Below are 19,573 nucleotides of genomic sequence, written 5' to 3' on the forward strand. Positions count from 1 at the left end.
TCTCTTTTTAGTATATTATAGCATAATCTAACCTTTATAGGAACTATTTACTGTAGAAAGAGCTACTTATACTCTATAATAGCAATACTTACACACGTAAGTTAACCTCGTCTAGTATCTACGTTAAGAGGTAAGATTAATCTAAGGCTAGCGCTGTTAAGGCTGAGATAAAGTAAAAGAAGATATTAGAGGAGAGTAGTAGTAAGTCTAATCTAGATACGCCTATTACCCTCTGTAAGAAGGTATTATAGCACGTTTTAACCTGTTTTAATAATATCTAACTTCTTTTGTAGTTAAAGTACCAGATTACAGGCACTAGAAAGACACTTAGTTAACTCTAAGAGGAGCAGAAGGAGCAAGAGGCTGCTGAGCAGGCCGCTGCTAATGCTGCTGCCGCTACTGCTGCTGCTAAGAAGCCTTATAGTAGTTATAAGGCTACTACTTATACCTATAGTAGTAGTTAAAGTTAATAGATATTCCTTATAATAGAAGGTTTAGATTACTAATACCTAAGTTTGTAGTTAGTAGACAGTTTTAGGCTAATATAGTAATTAGGTGCATTACACTCTTAGATAGTCTAAATAATACTAGAAAGGTATTCTTCTATACTAATTCTTCTATATTTACTTATAATTATAACTATATAACGTAGTATATAACTTTCTTTATCTTCTTATTTTAGAAATAGCTATAATAGGCTAAAAGATGTCTGCTTTAGCTAGTCTGTATTTCTTAGGGTAAGGTAGGGTTATGTTTTCCCTTAGCGTAAACTATTAAACACTTATTAATTAAAAAACCCCTATAGGGAAAAATTATAATTAAGTAAAGGTATTTAGCCTTTTTAGTCCCCCCTTTTTTAGACTTTAACCTTAACGTCTTATTACGCGGTCTAAGCAGTTACTTTATTATTTTCTAGTATTGTTTTAGCGCTTCTTTAGAAAGATTTATGCTAATTTCCTAGGAATTTTCTAAGTTAGGGAATCTGTCCTACTTAATTAGGTATTCCTACTATCTATTGTCTAGTTACCTTCTATTAAGGACTTTTTCTACATCCTATACCTTCTCTTCCCCTTTAACTATAGGTTCTTATATTTGTTCCTATATAATTAGAAGTTAACTTCTTAGTATGTATAGGTATAGCAGTAATGCATAGAATACTAGATAGATCTCTTTTATTCCTAGTAGGTCTACTCTGTATATACTAGAGCCGATCTAGGCTATAATAGTCCTAGGTTCTAGGTATTTCTAGTCTAGCTTCTTCTTTAGGCGTACTGTCCTAATGTTCTTACTAGAGACTAGTACTTTATCGCCTACTTTAAAGGGTGCTAGTAGTTGTTTCTTATCTAAGTGTTTCTTTTAATGCTTATTTAACTTTTCTATGTTTACTTTGCAGGTAGCTTATAAGGAAATAACTCTAGTAGCTAATTCCTTTATAAGGGGAGATTCTCTACCTTTTAATACTAAAGTAGGCTAATCTATGCCCCTTAGATCTATACTATAACAGGCTTAAAAGGGTGTTATATTTGTAGATGCGTAAATACTATTATTATACGCAAATTCCACAATTAAAATCTATAGGGCCTAATTATCTTATTCTAGAGTATAGTAGTAACGTAAGTACTGTTTAAGAGTCTAATTTTACCTTTCTGTTTAGCTATCTGTCTAGGGATAATAGGCTAACGTTAAGACTTGTCTTAAGTTTAAATAGTAGTTAAAGGTTTCCTACGTCTTTAAGTTTATTAGCAGCCCCTAATCTAAGATAATTTGTGCTGGCGCGCTGTATAAGCAGATAATTTCTCTAATCTAGGTATGCGCTAGATCTTTTCTATTCTAATTAGCCCTAGCTAGTATATAGTGTAATAATTTAGTTAATTTGTACACTACTACTAGTATAGAGTTATACACCAGCCTAGCCACCTTACTAGAGGGTAATTCTGTAATAAAATCTATTATTACGTCCTTCTATAGTTAGCTTAGCACTAGTAAAGGTTATAATAACCTGTACAGTTTATGTTAGGCAGTAGTTAATCTCCTACATACTAAGCAGTTATAGTAGTAGTTAGATACGTTCTTAGTAATGCTCTTCTAGGTGTATCTGCGCTAAATCTTCTCTAAGGTCCTTTATGCTCTAAAGTGTTCTAACATTAGGTTATTATAACGTTCTTTAATTACTTACACTTTATCTTTTAGCCTTATAAGTAAGATACGCTTCTCCTTAGCTATATTGTCTTTTTCTAGGTTATCTTATCCTATTTTAACGTTACTTAACTCTTTTTTAGTGCTAGAGAGTTTGTCTGCGTTATCTAAGTCTGTTATTAGCTCTGTGTAACTGTTCTCTCTTAATTCTTCTCTTTTAAGGTCTCTTATGTCCTTTCTTTCTTTTATAGACAAACAAAGGGTTATAGCCGCTACTAAGGGAGTATTAGGGTTTCTTCTAGTTAGGATCTTCTAAAGTAGTTGTATAAAAGCCTTATTATACTTTTATAAAGGGTCTTACACCTCTCTTATATAATTAGAACGCTGTAAGGGTCTATCTGCAGGGTTTATAGACCCTAGGCAATAAGTAATTACGAAGTTAAACTTAGATAACACTAAGTATACCCTTACTTACTAATAGCTAAAAACCTTTGTCTCTATAAACTATTTTAGGTTTTAGTAATCTGTTAGGATCTTAAAGAAGGTACTGTCTAAGTATCTTTGCTAATACTGTAGGCTCTAGATAATTATAAGAAGTTTCTAGTTATAAGTATTATAGTTATACTCTGCTTAGATTAACTTCTTTAAATAGAAGTCTACAGGCCTCTATTAGGCCGGCTTCCCCTCTCTAGGGACTAGTTAACTAAGGATTCCTAAGATAGCGCCTCTAGAGGCATCTACTTCTATTCTAGTCTGTCTCCTAGGTACAAAATAAACTAAGATAGGTACGTTAATAAATAAATCCTTTATATTCTAGAAAGCTTATAGGGATTCTTTGCTTAGCTTAAGAGGCTAACTCTCCTTCTTTCTTATTACTTAACTAGATTTAGCCGAATTTAGCCCTTTCTAGGTTAATTAGGTTAATAGTAAGGCTAATTTAGAAAACCCTATAATAAATCTCTAATAGTAGTTTATAAAGCCTATAAATACTTAGATATTACAAACTGTGCGCAGAATTAGCTATTCTTAGATTGTTTTAACCCTATCTAGGTTAATACTTACCTCTTTAGGTAAGACTATATACCTAAGGTACTCTATACGTTAATAGTGCTATTTATACTTATCTAAGTGTATATAGAGGTTTACTTTGCAAAGCCTCTCTAAGACCTCCTTAACGTGTCTAATGTAGTCTTCCTCTGTCTTAGAGTATACTAATATGTTATCTAGATATATAATATAAGTTACATTAACTAATCCTATTAGTGCCTTGTTTATATAGGCCTAAAATTAGGTAGGAGTATTTGTAAGTCTAAACAGCATTACTATGTACTTAAAATGTCTATACCTAGTTTAAAAAGTAGTCTTCTACTTATTCCCTTCCTTAATTTAGATATAGTAATATACCTTGCGTACATCTAGTTTAGTATAGAACTTAGCTTACGCTAGTTGTTCTAGTAACTCTGTAATTAGTGGTAATAGATAGTAGTTTTTAACTGTTATCTTGTTTAGACCTCTATAGTCTACACACAGTTATAGGTTACTGTCTATCTTCTTTAAAAAGAGAAAAGGCGCCCCTACTAGTAACCTTAAGTGTTATATCTAGCCACGTTGTAGATATTCTGCTAGATACTTTCTAAGTATCTCTAATTCTGTTGCAGATAGCCCGTATAACAGTTAGTAGGGGGAAGTAGCTTCTTCTACAATATTAATTGCTAGGTCATACTCTCTATACTCTAGTAGGACCTAAGTATTATCCTCTAATTCTAAGTGCGCATATTTACGATACACTTCTAGAATTAGGCCTCTTTTAGTAGATATTAGGTTGTATGTACCTAATAAGTTTACTATACACATATAAATGTCTGCTAAAAGACTTCTTATAGTGCGTTTAAACTCTTTAGTATCTTCTAACGCTATTTTCTCTAGTTTAGAAGAGTTTCTATACTTCTTCTCTTAGAAGAGCATACGCTAGCTTAAATAGCTTTGCCTAGGGTTTATCTAGTTAATCTAGGGTAATCTAAGGTATATCTTATACCTTTGTAGGTCTATAGCTATAAAAGGTATCTGTTAGACCTTCTATCTTCTACAGGAGTTAATAATAGATACTTCTACTGTAGTTACTCTATAGATAGGCAATTCTGCTCTACCTACACCTTTAGCCACTATTTTATTTAATAGTGTAACCTTTAGATCCTGCTTCTTTGCTAGAAGAACTAAAATTAAGTTTAGTTGTAACCCTCTATCTATTAGGGCTTCTACGTTCTCTACGTTATCTATAGATGCTTTAACTGTAAGTAGGTATACATGTTCTAGGTACACTACCTTATAATAAGAGATATTCTTCTTCTTCTTCTTAGACAATTTAATATAGGCTACAAGAGAGGAGATTAGGTCTTAGGCCTCTTATCTTTTTCTTACTTATCTAGAGTAGGGTCTTTCTAGTTTAACTTTAGCTTTAGGCAGTTAGGGCAGTAGTAACTACTTTCTCTGCACTTAAGGTACGCGTTTTAGGCCTTATGTAGCCTATCTTAGCCCTTTTTACCCTTTACTAGCTTCTTACAGAACTTCTTAGGCTTAAATAACTTTTTTAGGGTTTTTATGTTCCCCTCTAACCTAGAGTTACTAAATTAGTGCTTCTATAGTCCTTTGTTAGTTGTCTTACCCTTAGCTAGAGTCTTCTTAGGTAGCTATTAGCTATAATAACCTAGTCTCTAGTTAATAATGTTAGCTTACTCCTCTACCTTTAGGATTATGTCCCTTTAATTATAGGAGATAAGAAACAAGTCCTTTTATATACTAGGGAGTAGTATAGTAATATATTCTAGGACTTAAAGCTCTAGTATATATAAGTTACCTAGTTCCTCCTATAGTAGACGTATAAAGTCTAGTAGATCTATAGGGGACTAAGATTTCTACTACTTATATTACTTTAAGGATTTATACACTACTTACTTACGTTTAGCTAGTGTTCCTAGAGTATCTAGCATAATTCTTTTTAGCTCTTGCTATGTTAGTTTCTAGGTTAGCTAATTATAGTAGTTAGTTGTACAGTAGGCCTGCTATAATACCTTTAGGTTCTCTAAGAGGTACCTTATACTAAAGTTAATCTTTTATTCCTCTATAAGGAAATTAACTAGTAATTAGAGGAAGTATCTCTTATAATCTCTCTTCTAATAGTTATATTTAGCGTAGTTACGCTTTGTATACTTCTATAGGGGTTTAGGTTATAGAAGGTTTATAGATAGGGAAGATTATAGTTTCTCTACCCCTTTTAGTACTTTTTAGAAGAATAGGATTGTTACTAGATCTTCTTTGTTGTATTTATGTCTAAGTTTACAAAGAAAGAAGAGTTTCTTACAGTCTTTTGTCTCTTACAACTATTTACGCAAGTTTTCTAACTCCTATTATTAATTACCTACTTCTAGGCTATTCTAGCCTTTTCTAGCTAAAGCTGCCCTATAGATATAAATTCTAGGGTAAGGTGTACTACCTAGAGGACCTACAGATCCTCTTAAGGCACTATAGACACTTAGTGTCTATTAAGGTATCTCCTTATCTACAGAGGGAGGTGTTACCTTACGCTCTACTAGCTCTCCTACAGGTAGGTTGTCTTAGTCCCTCTCTAAAGACGGTAAGTCTAGATAATTTAGTTTAAGACTTATAGCAGCTTAGGTCTATCTTTAATTATAATATAAGAGTAATTAGAATGTAAAGAGCGTATAAAGTAACTATAAGAAAGGATAGTGTTAAAGAGGATAGCAGGTGTATTAAGGTACGTAGTGTGTAGTAATAAGACTAATTACTAGAGTATTAGTAATAACCTCTAACATCTTTATATAGTCTGGGCTAACCAGCCCTATAGTAGCTCGCTAAGACAGGCAGAGGTACCTCTAGGCCTAGCGCCTAACAATACTAAGAAAAAAAAAACCTAGGTACGTGTAGGGACTACACTAGGTAAACTATAGATTAGAATAGTAGCTAACACACTAAACGCTAGACCCTTACATACCTATAATTAGCTCTAGAGTTTACCTACTACTAGCGCCTCTCTAACTTATATAGAATAATAGTAGACTTAGTAAAATATTACACTATATGTTAGAAGATAGGGAAAGGAGGTATATTATAGCCTTAGACTTTGTCTAATCCCTAAGTAAGACAGTATAGTTACGTGCCCTACAGACATATTAGAAAGACACGCAACGTGTTACCTCTATAAGAGATACAATACTATGTTAACCCTTATAGTACTGTTAAGGCCACGGCTCTGCCCACCGTGCCAAGCATCCAAAAGGTAACAATGCTCACTTTCATAGTGAGACTGCGGCCAGAACAGTACTTATCACCAACCAGGTCAGAGGTGGACACTGCCACTTGCCCGAGGCTGAGTTAGTGCCAGAATCTAACAGCTTATAACTATCAGAGCTAAGACAACTAAAAAGTTGAATTAAAGTGTAAAAGAATTAATCAAGTTTCTTATTTCTTTAATCTGGTTAACAACTACGTGTAAATAGCTGTTAGGTCCTAATTTAGTCTGAAGGCCGGTGAATGATTGGGTTGGTAATCTGTCCAAGTAATCCGAGAGTTTGTCCTTTGTGGTTTGATCCCGTGACAAGCTTACTTCACCTTTTACGTTACTGCGACAACTTTTTATATTTGAATCTTTCTGAAGTCTTACCGACTTGAAATTGTGTTAAGAACAGTACACGCATGGCAGAGTAGATGAAGATAGTTCGTTTGAGCTGAATGCAAGTAAAAAGAAAACAGGATCAAGATGGGTATATCGACGACTACGAGAGATGAGCATGAGTCGTTCAAGCCGTTGCTGCACAGGGCTCGTTCCAAACGCAGCAACTACAGGGCGGCGGCCACTGCGCCTACAACAGCAGCGATTGCGCCGTTGACGTATATGCTCTTCCCGGTTACCTGGGGTGCAGCACCCTGACTACCGCTGGTTCTCGCAGCCTTGGGAACGACGCTGGACCAAATCTTATCTTCCTCCTTGCGGACACTTTCAAACACTTTCAAAGCGTCAGTCGGCATAGCTTCGTACCTGTTTGTAAGAGTCAGCAGTGTTTGGGCGTGTGACAAAGACTTGAGTAAGCTTGTGTCTACTGGTCGGTAATGAATAGTGACGGGACGACCTTACCAGTCAGGAAGCGTAGTGTAGCGCGTGTACGCCGTACCTGTCGCTGTCACGATGTCTGGAATTCCATCGCGCGTTCGTGCGTATGTATAGAAAGCGCCCTGGGCGCTCTTGACATCAGCTTGGGTCTCGATTGCTGCCTTGTAGCTTGCGTAGGCAGATGAGATGGCGTTGAGGATGGACGTAGACTGGACTTGTAAGCAGGGGTAAGACGTGGGTTTGCAAGGGACAAGCTTGCCTCGGCATCGTTTGTGTACCACCATTCAGTCTGTCCGGTCTTGATGTCGAACCCAGCAAGAGCGGAGCTTGCCACTGCAGACACAGCCAGAAGGGATTTAAGGAGCATTTCGCAGGCTATTGAATACGGAAGGCGTGAGCTGAGTTGAGTGGGTGAGTGTCTAGTCAAGTGAAGTTGGTAACAGAGGATGTGAGAAGGATGAATATGCAGACCTCTGGAGGCACAGCACGACAAAAAGTACTGCGTTTGGCGACAGAATTTGCGCCTCGGATCTTGTCTCTGAGGCTCGCTTGGCTAGGCCTCCAGTACAATATTGAAGTCTTTAACCCCAAACGGCGAAGCCGTTCGTTTTGGTATGATTTCCGAAAGCTTAGCGTGTGGTAAAGTTCTCTAGCCGCTGACCGGTCAGCCATGCTCGGGACCTGCATCGTTTTTTCGAGCCTACCGGCTTCACATGAGTAGGACCAGTGCGCAAGCGAACTCTTGTGTGACTCTCACGCCAGCCTGTACGTCAGCCTCGGTCTCTAGCGGCGGAACGTGCAAGAAGACGGCGTGCCGCTTGCCGGTGTGACTCTACAGGCGGAGCAGAGCAAGATGGTGGCAGAACCCACAGACACAGGTTCCCACATGGTCGCTGCCTTGCACCAGCACGCTGTTCCCCCCCCCTCCACACACTGTCCCATCTTGGCGTTTTGCTGCGGATTCTTCTGCGCCGCAAAGGCAATGGAGGCGCGGTCAGCTCGCCAGAATCGGCTGGCAGTCTGCGTGCTTGTTCGTCGCAACGTGCAGGACCGCGCGAAAGCCCGTGATCAAGACCGCGATCAAGACCGTGACGGGGGCTGTGGACTACGCGGGCACGGACCAGGTGGATTTCAACGTATGCAGATTACAGTGTCTTGTGCCGTGCCACGGGTCTGCATGCTGCACGTGGGCTTCCTGATCCTACGTACAGCAAGGGTGGCAGTGTTGTAGGGTGAGTGGATGAGTGGATGAGTAGGGAGGGAACTGCAGCCCTATGGGAAGCTACATTAGTACATAGTAGATGGTCCCTGTGGCAGCCCGTGGGAGGGCTACGGTACGGAGATCGGCGGCTCTGGCTCACCGCCCGCCCTCGCACCGCAGAACCGAGCATTCCGTCGCATTGAGGGCCTGTCTACTTCACACGATTTATCCGATTTCTAATAGAGTGTGGTAGGTGCGTTTTAGTCGATCTTAGCGTTGTTAGCACCTGCCGGTGCCTGCTAGGGTGACGCAGCAGGAGTCGTGAGGGCACGTCAATAATCGGATAGGGGTGTCTACTTTGACTGATGAGTCTGTATTTTGTATGGTACTGTATAGTATTTTAAAACTATCTGTAAGAGAGTCTACCCCAGAGGTTGAACAGACCCAGGTCACGTGCAACTGTGAGCCAGGTCACGTGCAACATTAATCAGACGATTTAATCAATTTTTCTAAACAAAATGCAGTGCCCGGTCACGTGCAGCAAAGGACTAGGTCGCGTGCACCCGAGAACCAGATCACGTGCATAGAACCAGGTCACGTGCAACTATAATCAGACAACTTAATCGATTTCAGGTACCTCTCCAACCCAATTTTGGCTTTGCAGTCCAATTTTACAATCGTCCGATTGTCTCTACCTTATATGGTCAACGACATAGGTTAACATCGCTATTTACTAGCATCTGCAGCTAAAATATAGCCCCACTAGTAATCAGATAATGTAAGTAGACACCCCCATCCGATTTTACAAGACACTCCTTAAATCGTTCGATTGATCCGATTATTGGATCCAAGAATCGGATAAATCGTGTGAAGTAGACAGGCCCTGAGTCAACGCAACGTGAAGAGCACCTCACGACTTCCTCTCGACAGCAGCAAGCATGGCGGGCAACGGAGCGTCTACGACGCCGACCAAGGTGGCCATCCTGGGCAAGGACTCGATTGTCGTCGACTACGGGCTCTGGCAGAGCTACGTCGCCGACGACCTGGTCCGGCACATTCCCTCGTCCACGTACGTGCTCATCACCGACACCAACATTGGCTCGACGTACATCCCCACGTTCGAAAAGGCGTTCAGCGCCGCCGCCTCGGCCTGCGCCACCCCGCCGCGCCTGCTGACCTACACCATCCCCCCCGGCGAGAACTCCAAGTCGCGCAACACAAAGGGCGTCGTCGAGGACTGGCTGCTGTCGCAGGGATGCACCCGCGACACCGTCATCATCGCCCTGGGCGGCGGCGTCATTGGCGACATGATCGGCTTCGTCGCTGCCACCTACATGCGGGGCATCAAGTTTGTCCAGGTGCCCACCACGCTGCTGGCCATGGTCGACTCGAGCATCGGCGGCAAGACCGCCATCGACACCCCGGCCGGCAAGAATCTCGTCGGTGCTTTCTGGCAGCCTGAGCGCATCTACATCGACCTGCAGTTCCTCGAAACGCTGCCCAAGCGCGAGGTCATCAACGGCATGGCCGAAGTCGTCAAGACCGCAGCCATCTGGGACGAGAGGGAATTTACCACGCTCGAGGGCAATGCAGACACCATACTCGCAGCGCTCGACCAGAAGCCCGATGGCGGTAGACGCAGCTTCGACAGCATTGCACACATACTGAAGCGCATCGTGCTCGGCTCTGTGCGCGTCAAGGCCGAAGTCGTCTCTGCCGACGAACGTGAGGGCGGCCTGCGCAATTTGCTGAACTTTGGTCACTCCATTGGCCACGCGTTCGAGGCCATCCTCACGCCTCAGATCCTGCACGGCGAAGCAGTCGCCATTGGCATGGTCAAAGAAGCAGAGCTCGCGCGCTACCTGGGCGTGCTGGACCCCTCTGCTGTTGCACGTTTGACAAAGTGCATAGCCAGTTACGGCCTCCCTACCTCGCTCGCAGACAAAACGGTGCGTAGACGGACGGCAAACAAGCACTGTCCGGTTGATGAGCTCATCAAAATTATGGCTGTCGACAAGAAGAACTCGGGCAGCATCAAGAAGGTCGTCCTTCTCTCCGGCATCGGCCGTACACACGAGAAGAAGGCTAGCACCGTTGCCGACCGCGACATAAAGATCGTGCTCTCGCCCAGCATATCAGTGCACCCTGGCGTTCCTCGTCATCTCACCACCACGTGCACCCCACCAGGATCCAAGAGCATCTCCAACAGAGTTCTGGTCCTCGCTGCGCTTGGAAGCGGATCCTGCCGCATCAGCAATCTTTTGCATTCCGACGATACTCAAGTCATGTTGGACGCGCTTGCGAAAATGCAAGGCGCAAGCTTCTCGTGGGAAAATGACGGCAAGGAACTTGTCGTCACTGGAAATGGTGGCAATCTAAAGGCGACCAACGACGACCTTTACCTTGGAAATGCTGGCACAGCAGCACGCTTTCTGACATCAGTTACCGCACTTGCACAGCCGGTTGAAGGCGTCACGTCGACCATCGTTACCGGCAACGCAAGGATGAAAGAGCGCCCGATCGGTCCGCTTGTCAAGTCGCTGCGAACCATGGGCATTGACATCGACTACCAAGAGAACCAAGGCAGCTTGCCCTTGCGCATCTCAGCCTGCGGCGGCTTTGGTGCCAGCGAGGGAGAGAAAGCGTTCACTGGGGAAATCGAGCTTGCAGCGACTGTTTCCTCTCAGTATGTCTCGTCCATCCTGCTGTGCGCACCTTACTCCAAGAAGCCTGTGACTCTTCGCTTGGTCGGCGGTAAACCGATCTCGCAACCCTATATCGACATGACCATCACCATGATGGCTTCGTTCGGTGTTCAGGTCGAGAAGTCCTCTACTGAGGCAAACACCTACCAAATCCCAAACAAACCTTACACCAACCCTGGCGAATATGTTGTTGAGAGTGATGCCAGCTCGGCTACATATCCATTGGCCATTGCGGCCATCACAGGAACAACGTGTACTGTACCAAATATTGGTTCGAGCTCTTTGCAGGGAGATGCCCGCTTTGCGGTTGAAGTGCTGAGGCCTATGGGCTGCAGGGTTGAGCAGTCAGCCACTTCGACGACCGTGACTGGTCCGCCAAGTGGACAGCTCAAGGCCGTCAAGGAGATTGACATGGAGCCCATGACGGATGCCTTCCTGACCGCATCGGTATTGGCTGCTGTGGCGTCTTCGAACGGCGCCTCGACCGCGACACGTATCTACGGTATCGCCAACCAGCGTGTCAAAGAGTGCAACCGCATTCAGGCCATGGAGGACGAGCTTGCCAAGTTTGGCGTAACCTGCAGACAATTTGATGATGGCATTGAGGTTGATGGACGAGGTTACCAGCTCGATGCGCCCAAGGAAGGCATCCATTGCTACGATGACCATCGTGTTGCCATGAGTTTCGCTGTCCTTGCTTTGGTCGCACCTAAGCCTGTACTCATTCTTGAGAAAGATTGCACTGGCAAGACATGGCCCGGCTATTGGGACTCTCTAAATCAAATCTTCAAGGCCAAGCTCGATGGCGTTGAACTCCCACACAGGTCGATTCAAGATAGCAGGATTGGATCGACGGTGAAGGACAAGTCCATCTTCTTTATTGGCATGCGTGGTGCTGGCAAGACAACAACAGGCGGATGGGCTGCTCGTATCCTCGGATGGCCGCTCATTGACCTGGACACCGCGCTCGAGCAACACCTAGGAATGACCATTCCTGAAATTATCAAGCAGCAAGGATGGGAGGGCTTCCGAGCAGAAGAGCTCAAGATCCTGCAAAAGACTATGAAGGAGAAGCCAACCGGCCACGTTTTCGCCTGTGGTGGTGGGATTGTCGAGATTCCAGAGGCACGTAAGATCTTCGTTGACTATCAGAAGAGCAATGGCGTTGTTCTTCTGGTGTCTCGGGACATTACTAGGGTGATGGACTTCCTTCAGATCGACACAACACGGCCTGCTTACGTAGAGGATATGATGGGTGTTTGGCTGCGACGCAAACCTTGGTACTTGGAGTGCAGTAATTACCTGGTGAACAGCCAGAGCTCGGACTCCACAGGGTTTGTCAGGGCGCTAGAGGACTTTGGTCGCTTATTGAAGATGATTACAGGGAGGACATCAGCGCTGCAGTCGATACGGAAGAGACAACAGTCCTTTTTCGTCTGCCTTTCGGCACCGCAAATCCAGCCCTTGCAGGAAGACCTGCCAGAGATCACTGTGGGCGCAGATGCAGTAGAACTTCGAGTAGATCTACTCGAAGATCCCAAGTCACCAGAAGGGTTACCGCCACCTGAATTCGTCATTGAACAATTGACCGCACTTCGTCAGGCAACATCTTTACCAGTCATCTTCACAATACGAACCAGGCTGCAAGGCGGCAGGTTCCCGGACGAGGCTTACAACGAGGCTCGAGAATTGTACCAGACAGCACTTCGACTGGGGTGTGAATTTTTGGATCTTGAGATGACAATGCCCGAGTACATCCTCCGCGAGGTTACGGAACAGAAAGGTTATACAAGCATTATCGCCAGCCACCACGACCCCAGAGGTGAGTTAAGCTGGGACAATGGCTCGTGGATCCAATACTACAACCGGGCTTTGCAATACGGTCACGTCATCAAGCTTGTCGGTGTAGCCAAGTCACTGAAAGACAACTTTGCTCTTGCTGAGTTCAAGTCATGGGCAGAGTCCGCTCACCCTGTACCGATCATTGCCATCAACATGGGAGAGCACGGCAAGCTGAGTAGGATATTGAATGGCTTTATGACGCCGGTCTCCCATCCTCTACTTCCGTCTGCAACAGCTCCTGGTCAGCTGACTGCTGCCGATATTCGTCGTGGTCTGTCGTTGATGGGCGAGATCCAACCCAAGAAGTTCTACATTTTCGGTTCGCCGGTTCAGCAAAGTCCCAGTCCGCGCTTGCACAACAGACTTTTCCTCGAGACAGGATTGCCACACAATTACGCCATCGTTGAGACCGCTGACACGACGCCCATTGCGGATATCATCCGCGCACCAGACTTCGGTGGAGCTAGCGTCACCATACCCCTTAAGCAGGACGTGACTCCCTTGCTTGACGGCATTGGCCCTGAGGTGGAAGTTATCGGCGCCCTCAATACCATCGTGCCAGAAGTTTCGATCGACGAATCGACCGGCAAGGAAATCACGCGTCTTGTTGGCCGTAACACTGACTACCTTGGAATGGTCCTTGTTTTGAAGAATGCAGGTGACCAGCGCTTGCCCGGGGAGCAGCACTCTGGTCTTGTCATCGGCGGTGGAGGAACCAGTCGTGCAGCCATCTATGCTCTGCACGAAATGCAGTATAGTCCGATCTTCCTTCTTGGTCGCAACATCGGAAAGATGGAGAAGTTGCAAGCTGCCTTTCCCGCTGAATACGATATTTGCGTTATCAAGACCACGAGCGATGTCGAGGCATTAGAGCGCCTGCCTACTGTTGCTATTGGCACTATACCTGCTGACAAGCCCATCGACCCGAGCATTCGCGAGACATTGTGTGCATTGTTCGAGAAGGCCAAGACATCGGAGAACACTGGGCACATGACTCTGCTTGAGATGGCTTACAAGCCCTCAGTTACTGCGTTGATTCAGTTGGCCCGAGACGCTGGTTGGAAGACTGTCAATGGTCTTGAGGTCCTCGTTGGCCAAGGCGTACATCAGTTCGAGTATTGGACAGGAATCAAGCCGCTGTATGCGATTGCAAGGGTAAGTCTTATAGATGAGACAACATGAAAAAATTTGCACTGACACTGTAGACAGGAGGCGGTCTTGAGTGGTTACTAAACGTGTACGGTGCTAGATTGCTCTGAACTGACACCAGTCAAATCTCAGACCCTGGCGCGTTCAGCTGTCTTCGTAATATCCTCCTCTGTGAAACGCTTGCTTGAAGTGATCCACATTTTATTCACGTATATATGTTCCCCGCTTGCAAAACATCTTTCATGACCAGGCGCATCTTTAGAATTAATCACACCGCACGCAGAACATAGCAGACATGACACCCGACGACGTGACCCTTCGACCAAGGAAGCGTACTATAGCGACGACGGACTACCCCGACTCGAAGGATACAAAGGCGAAGAAGCTGAAGACCGGCGTGTCTTCGCAGGTAAGCATACGCGAATCATCAGTGTCCGACAGTTCTCGAACTTCGGAAACAGCCCTCTCATCCGCAGCTTCTTCGCGCACAGTGGGTCGAACGCTAAGCCCTCAATCCGTCAGCACGATCTCGTCACGTACGCTGGAAGAGTTCCCAGCGTCAACTGGTCCGAAATTGTATGGAAACGAATCAACGCAAACTCCTGAGCGTTCAACCTCGCCTTCTGCAACACTGTCGGCTGTCAGCACGCCCCTACACGAGGACGATGGGATTGTGACAGACAACGATGAGAGCGACGATGAGGAAGATGACTTCACGAACAGCTATCGTGAAGGCAGTAGGTAGTATAGAATGCAGCATCTTCACCATGGTAACATTCAAGACATTGCACGATTGTGTACAATGCGTCATGGCAAGGTTGATCATCCCATCCAATTTGGTGGTGCGCTAGCATTGGCGACGATTGGACAGCTATCCATGACATATTCCGCGCCGTTTCGTGGACAGCCTCATCAGGTATACCAACCACCCCGCCTGCCTACGAAACGGGTCGAGCGACCTTGCCAGCCCGGAAGGCATTTGAAGCTCTTTTGGGAAACTTGCTCTACATCAGAGACCGGCTCTCAAGTCCGCAAATTCTTACCACGTCGATCGAACCCTTCTCTAGCCAATCGATGTATTTTCCTGGACCCTTTTGGGACGTTCCACAGTTGTCTCTTTGCGGAAGTTGAGCGATCGATAAGATCTGACAACCAGTCAATGCACAGCGCTGCGCCGTTTCTTTCCATTTCTGGCGTCTGATACCGCTGGGCAAGAGCGCAACTACGTCTGATATAGCTCAAAACATGACGGCGTCTTTCATGTATGTTAATGGCTACCCGAATTTCCAAGCTTCCATGTCAAGAAAGATTGACCCTTGTGTACGTGAGACAATTGCGTGAGCTTACACTCGGGAGCCTCTGGTATTTGAGATTTGCTCAGACCAATGCACTGGAATCTCAAGGCCACTGCTGCGCTTTTTCTTCCCACCATGGCGCTTCATTGCGTGGTACGCATCGGGAGCACATCTCCGCTGCGCAATCGTTCCGTTCGTGCCGATTAGCTTGCGGATCCATCGCGGATCCTACCACAACCATCCTCTTGGTTGTCGGGCAATCCGAGGAGGAGGCATATAAGACTTGGCGTGCTGTGATACAAGCCGCAATGCAGGGGCAAGGGATGAGATGTATAGAACCAGGATGGTGGGACCAACACCTGCACGGCTACATTAGAAGAGCGTTGGTCGCCTGCTCGTTGGGGAAGCCGAGCTCAGCGAGGCCGTAATGAGGCTTCGGGGCGTAAGCAGAACACTTGACATCTGGTGAGATGTAGTACATGGTTAGCATCGTCAAGGAACGAGCAAACAAGATGTGTCAGGGTATCTGAACTGTGAGGGTTTCAATTCGGTTTCGCCTCAGGCATGAGGAAAGCGAACATACGATTCACGATCGAGATATAAACAAGCTGCGCCGGCCATGAGTCACGGGCGATGGACCAGGAATCAAGCATGGTAGGGTGCGAGTGACCCTAGTGTGGTTTGGACCTTCGGAGGATCAGTAGGATGCTGATACGCTCTGAATTAGACATTTTGGCATCGTTGGTCGGAAAAGCAGCCCCCAGCAGTTATACATGAAATGTGTCTAGGATTCTGGTGGGATCCGTCGACCACGCAGTTGGTTGTTCTTGACGATGATACAATTGTGTTTGGTCAGCCTACTTCCACCAGGGTCAACCCTGGTTGGCTTGGCTTGCTCGACGCACAGGACGACAGCTTCGCACAATGTCTCCAGGCGAAAGGCAAGCGGATATCCATCTGCGCGATCGCAGTTGGAACATGAGTTGTCGTGAGGTCATGTGTGCGGTTGCGACTGCCACGAAAGTTTGTCAATGTAAGGTTCAACACACCCTTGAGCAACTTTGACGAGTTGGACAGTCAACGAGGATCTGACCCGCTTCATGGCGGTGATGGATTCCGTTATACATTTGGCGAGGCAGACTTATGGCAGATGGAGAACGTTCAGCCTCATGTCTGTGGTCACTGACGGGGCTCAGCGTGCGCGATGAGCTATGTTTAGCAGCGGGAATGAACAGCTCGCTAGCGTCCTTTTCCTTTTTTACTCGTCCAACCCTAACGGACAAGTCATGGTGAGGCAATGAAGGCGATTGTGCAGCGAGCGACATGTGTCTTGGACGTGACTTTGCGCAAACGGCGGGTCTGGGTAGGGGAGCGAGTGACGCGCAGTCGCGGACAGTAAGATGGTCTCGGTCTGCAGGAGGCAGGAGGCAGGAGGCAGGATGCAGGATGCAAGATGCAAGATGCAGGATGCATACCCCTGCAGGTAGACGGCGGTAACCGGGTAAACATCTGCTTTGGACAGCTTTGGCGACAAGGCTGGCTCGGCACGTGCCTGGACGCAAGACGCTTTGAAACAAGGTGATTGCGACATGCAGCAAGATGGAGATTCGACCAGGTTCGTGGGGAATCCTCCCACCCTTGATTCTGCGGGCAGCTTCACCGTGCATTTCGTGAAGACGATCGGACCAACTTCGGCAGGATTTGTGCAGTCCAGATCGCCCGCAAAAGCGAGATTCGGCCAAGTGAATCCCACTTTCCTGGACGTTCACTTCAGCTAGCGAACGGCGACCAGCACGGGAGAAGGCGACCAGCCTCCCGCCCACACTCGGCTCTTTGACGGGGAAGCGTGCCATTGAAAGCTCAAGCTGGGCCGGGGATGGGCAGTCTCCATGTTGGCCAAGGAACATGGTGTCGATGAGACGTCGATGATCAGCCCTTTTGGCGTCATTCCAGACACGTGCCGACGTCTCGACTTGTCCTCATCTGGTATGCACCGCGCAGCTGGGGCGGAGAAGTTGGCGACCTCCCACTTCTTCCTGCCAGGTAGTCGAAGTCTGCCTCTGGTCTGGGTTTCCACCACCCAGCATGGAGCGCCTTTGGATACATGAGAAGTGGACCGCCGAGTGCAACACAAGATGCTTGTACTGTAGGCTACCTCGAAGAATGACGACTCGTTCTAATGCGCCATCTCTGGACTCGCCAGAGCAAGAGCAAAGAGGTCACCGGCAAGCTTGGGTTGTGCGCTTGCACCGAAGCAGCCACTGGCATGTCCATTTGGCAGCTGGGCTGACCTGCTTTCACGTCCGTTTCCTCCTGACCAGTGGCTCGGTCTCTAGTCCGATTCTCAGCCCTGGTGGCCCTCTCCCGACCGTGTGGGAAGCAAGGCTCGCCGCTCGCCGCTCGCCGACCGCCAACGACGTGCGACAAGCAGGTCCCCCAAGCCTTCAACAAGCCATGCTTTCACGCGGCTCTGGCAGCGGCAGCGGCTCTAGGATCCTTCCGCACTTTGACATGCAGGCTTGCACCGCACTCAGAAGATACGGGCGCAAAACCGAGACACAGTAATGTGCAGTCTCCGACCCAGGCGCCGTATCGTACATGGAGCCGTCAACAATGCTGCACAGCAACTTGGACTGTCCCAGCTTGCGAGCCGTTGGTGGACCTGGGGCCTCACCTTCGCGCCCGAGCCTCGAAAGGCTGAGAAGGAGGAAAGAGGCTGGTTGACGCGTTCGTTCCCAAGCTTCGCGGTCGGCGGTCGGCGGTCGGGTGCGCTCTACTGTCAGGCCCCCCACAGGCTTTCGCTGGCAGTGGTGGGTGTGGAGATTGGAGAAAGCTTGTCCCACATGGTGCGGGATCGCGACGTAGCGACAGCTGTACCCGGCGTGGCTTGCACGGAGGGACTCTTCGCCGGGCTTACGCTCTTCATCTCTACGCATCAACGAATGAGCAGGAGCACTGCGAACATCTTGGGCCCGCCTCCCAACAGCTTGCAGCAGCTTGAAATTGACGTTACGCTCGATGCAACCGTCACTCACCACCACCACCTGCGGCTGCCGACTGGCCGACGGCATGGGGGACATGGATTTCGCAGTCTTCTCCACCGTCCGCCAGGGCGCCAGGGCCACGAAGAAGCTCGTTGCTGTTGAGTCCTGGTCCTGGCGTTTGGGGCCGTGCGCAGTAAAAGCTTGGCGTGGTGCGTACAGATCCCATCACGCACAGGCCGCCACTAGGCCAGTGCCCATACGCCAAGAGAGGCGTCTTGTCCACAAATACACTAGTCGAGTGTTCTATCATACTCCATACAGACTGCAGGGGTCTCGCCCTGGGTGGGTGACAACTGACAAGTGACACCCGCCCTGAAAGGCCGAGTGACAGACGCAGCGTCATCATCCAACTGCATCGCAGCGCATCGCAGAAATCCGTCTTGCTATTCCTGCACACATAGTCGCCTTGTCGGCATGTCGTGGTCCTGCGCGTCGGCGTAAGCAGGAATCGTGTGCCGTTGCAGGAAGGCTGAGCACACGCCTTATTTCGCGAGTCGCTATTTCGGGCACCAAGCGTGCAAGCCTCCTCTCATTGCAGCGTGTACCGCGCTCTGCTCCAGTCGTCAGAAGCAGGGACGGTCCGCAATGGCGTTGCCGTCCCAACCTCTATCCACTCGAGGACCCTGTCCTGTGCCCCATTTTTGGTGCGCGGGTGCCTTTCTGCCCTGTCTTGCTTATGGAACCGTTCGGTTACACGCCCGCAGCCATGCCCGTGGGCGCCATCTTTTGAAGTTTGGACGTGATCCTTGGCCCTCCGCAGCATTGCCATTGGCGCCTCTCTGGTATACCCCCTTGTCATCCCACAAGCGCGGCTCGGACTTGAAGCATACCTCATCGATTGTCAAAACTCTCATCATTTCAACCTCGATCCTCATCTTGGCTTGGCTCAGGCACAGCCTGCAGGTATTTACAGCATCTTTCTTCAACCGCACGTGGGCGCAGTGCATTCGCTTGCCATCCCTACATCGCCGGGATCCGGATTCGGTTCGGTCAGCGACCCATTTCTGGTCTACTTCACACCATCTAATGGTCTATTTCCTGAGACGCTCGTCGCTTAACTTACATCCACGGCCTCA

The 19,573-nt window shown here is 47.2% G+C and overlaps 3 protein-coding genes across 3 annotated transcripts, besides 10 other annotated features; all 3 read left to right on the top strand.

The window, feature by feature from the left end:
- Positions 1-1,815: part of a mobile genetic element that runs on past the window's edge.
- Positions 1-1,815: part of a long terminal repeat that runs on past the window's edge.
- Positions 1-6,045: part of a mobile genetic element that runs on past the window's edge.
- Positions 363-410: a tandem repeat.
- Positions 1,816-1,820: a direct repeat.
- Positions 4,475-4,491: a tandem repeat.
- Positions 6,046-6,382: a mobile genetic element.
- A 10-nt stretch (positions 6,383-6,392) lies between these two features.
- Positions 6,393-6,522: a dispersed repeat.
- A 2,878-nt stretch (positions 6,523-9,400) lies between these two features.
- Positions 9,401-14,268, top strand: EKO05_0010321 (3-dehydroquinate dehydratase (3-dehydroquinase); the record flags this gene model as incomplete). Its single annotated transcript, XM_038943050.1, has 2 exons — positions 9,401-14,164; positions 14,215-14,268. 2 exons carry the CDS (start codon positions 9,401-9,403, stop codon positions 14,266-14,268), a joined length of 4,818 nt encoding a protein of 1,605 aa, XP_038794352.1.
- Positions 9,598-9,629: a tandem repeat.
- A 185-nt stretch (positions 14,269-14,453) lies between the features above and the next one.
- EKO05_0010322 (uncharacterized protein) lies at positions 14,454-14,903 on the top strand (the record flags this gene model as incomplete). The annotated part of the gene is made up of 1 exon (XM_038947122.1): positions 14,454-14,903. One exon carries the CDS (start codon positions 14,454-14,456, stop codon positions 14,901-14,903), a length of 450 nt encoding a protein of 149 aa, XP_038794351.1.
- A 519-nt stretch (positions 14,904-15,422) lies between these two features.
- On the top strand, positions 15,423-15,881 carry EKO05_0010323 (uncharacterized protein; the record flags this gene model as incomplete). The annotated part of the gene is made up of 1 exon (XM_059637728.1): positions 15,423-15,881. One exon carries the CDS (start codon positions 15,423-15,425, stop codon positions 15,879-15,881), a length of 459 nt encoding a protein of 152 aa, XP_059493711.1.
- A 984-nt stretch (positions 15,882-16,865) lies between these two features.
- Positions 16,866-16,925: a tandem repeat.
- The last annotated feature ends 2,648 nt before the right edge of the window (positions 16,926-19,573 follow it).

This window comes from Ascochyta rabiei, chromosome 19 (genome assembly GCF_004011695.2).
Source record: "Ascochyta rabiei chromosome 19, complete sequence".
In the NCBI taxonomy this organism is placed as follows: domain Eukaryota; kingdom Fungi; phylum Ascomycota; class Dothideomycetes; order Pleosporales; family Didymellaceae; genus Ascochyta; species Ascochyta rabiei.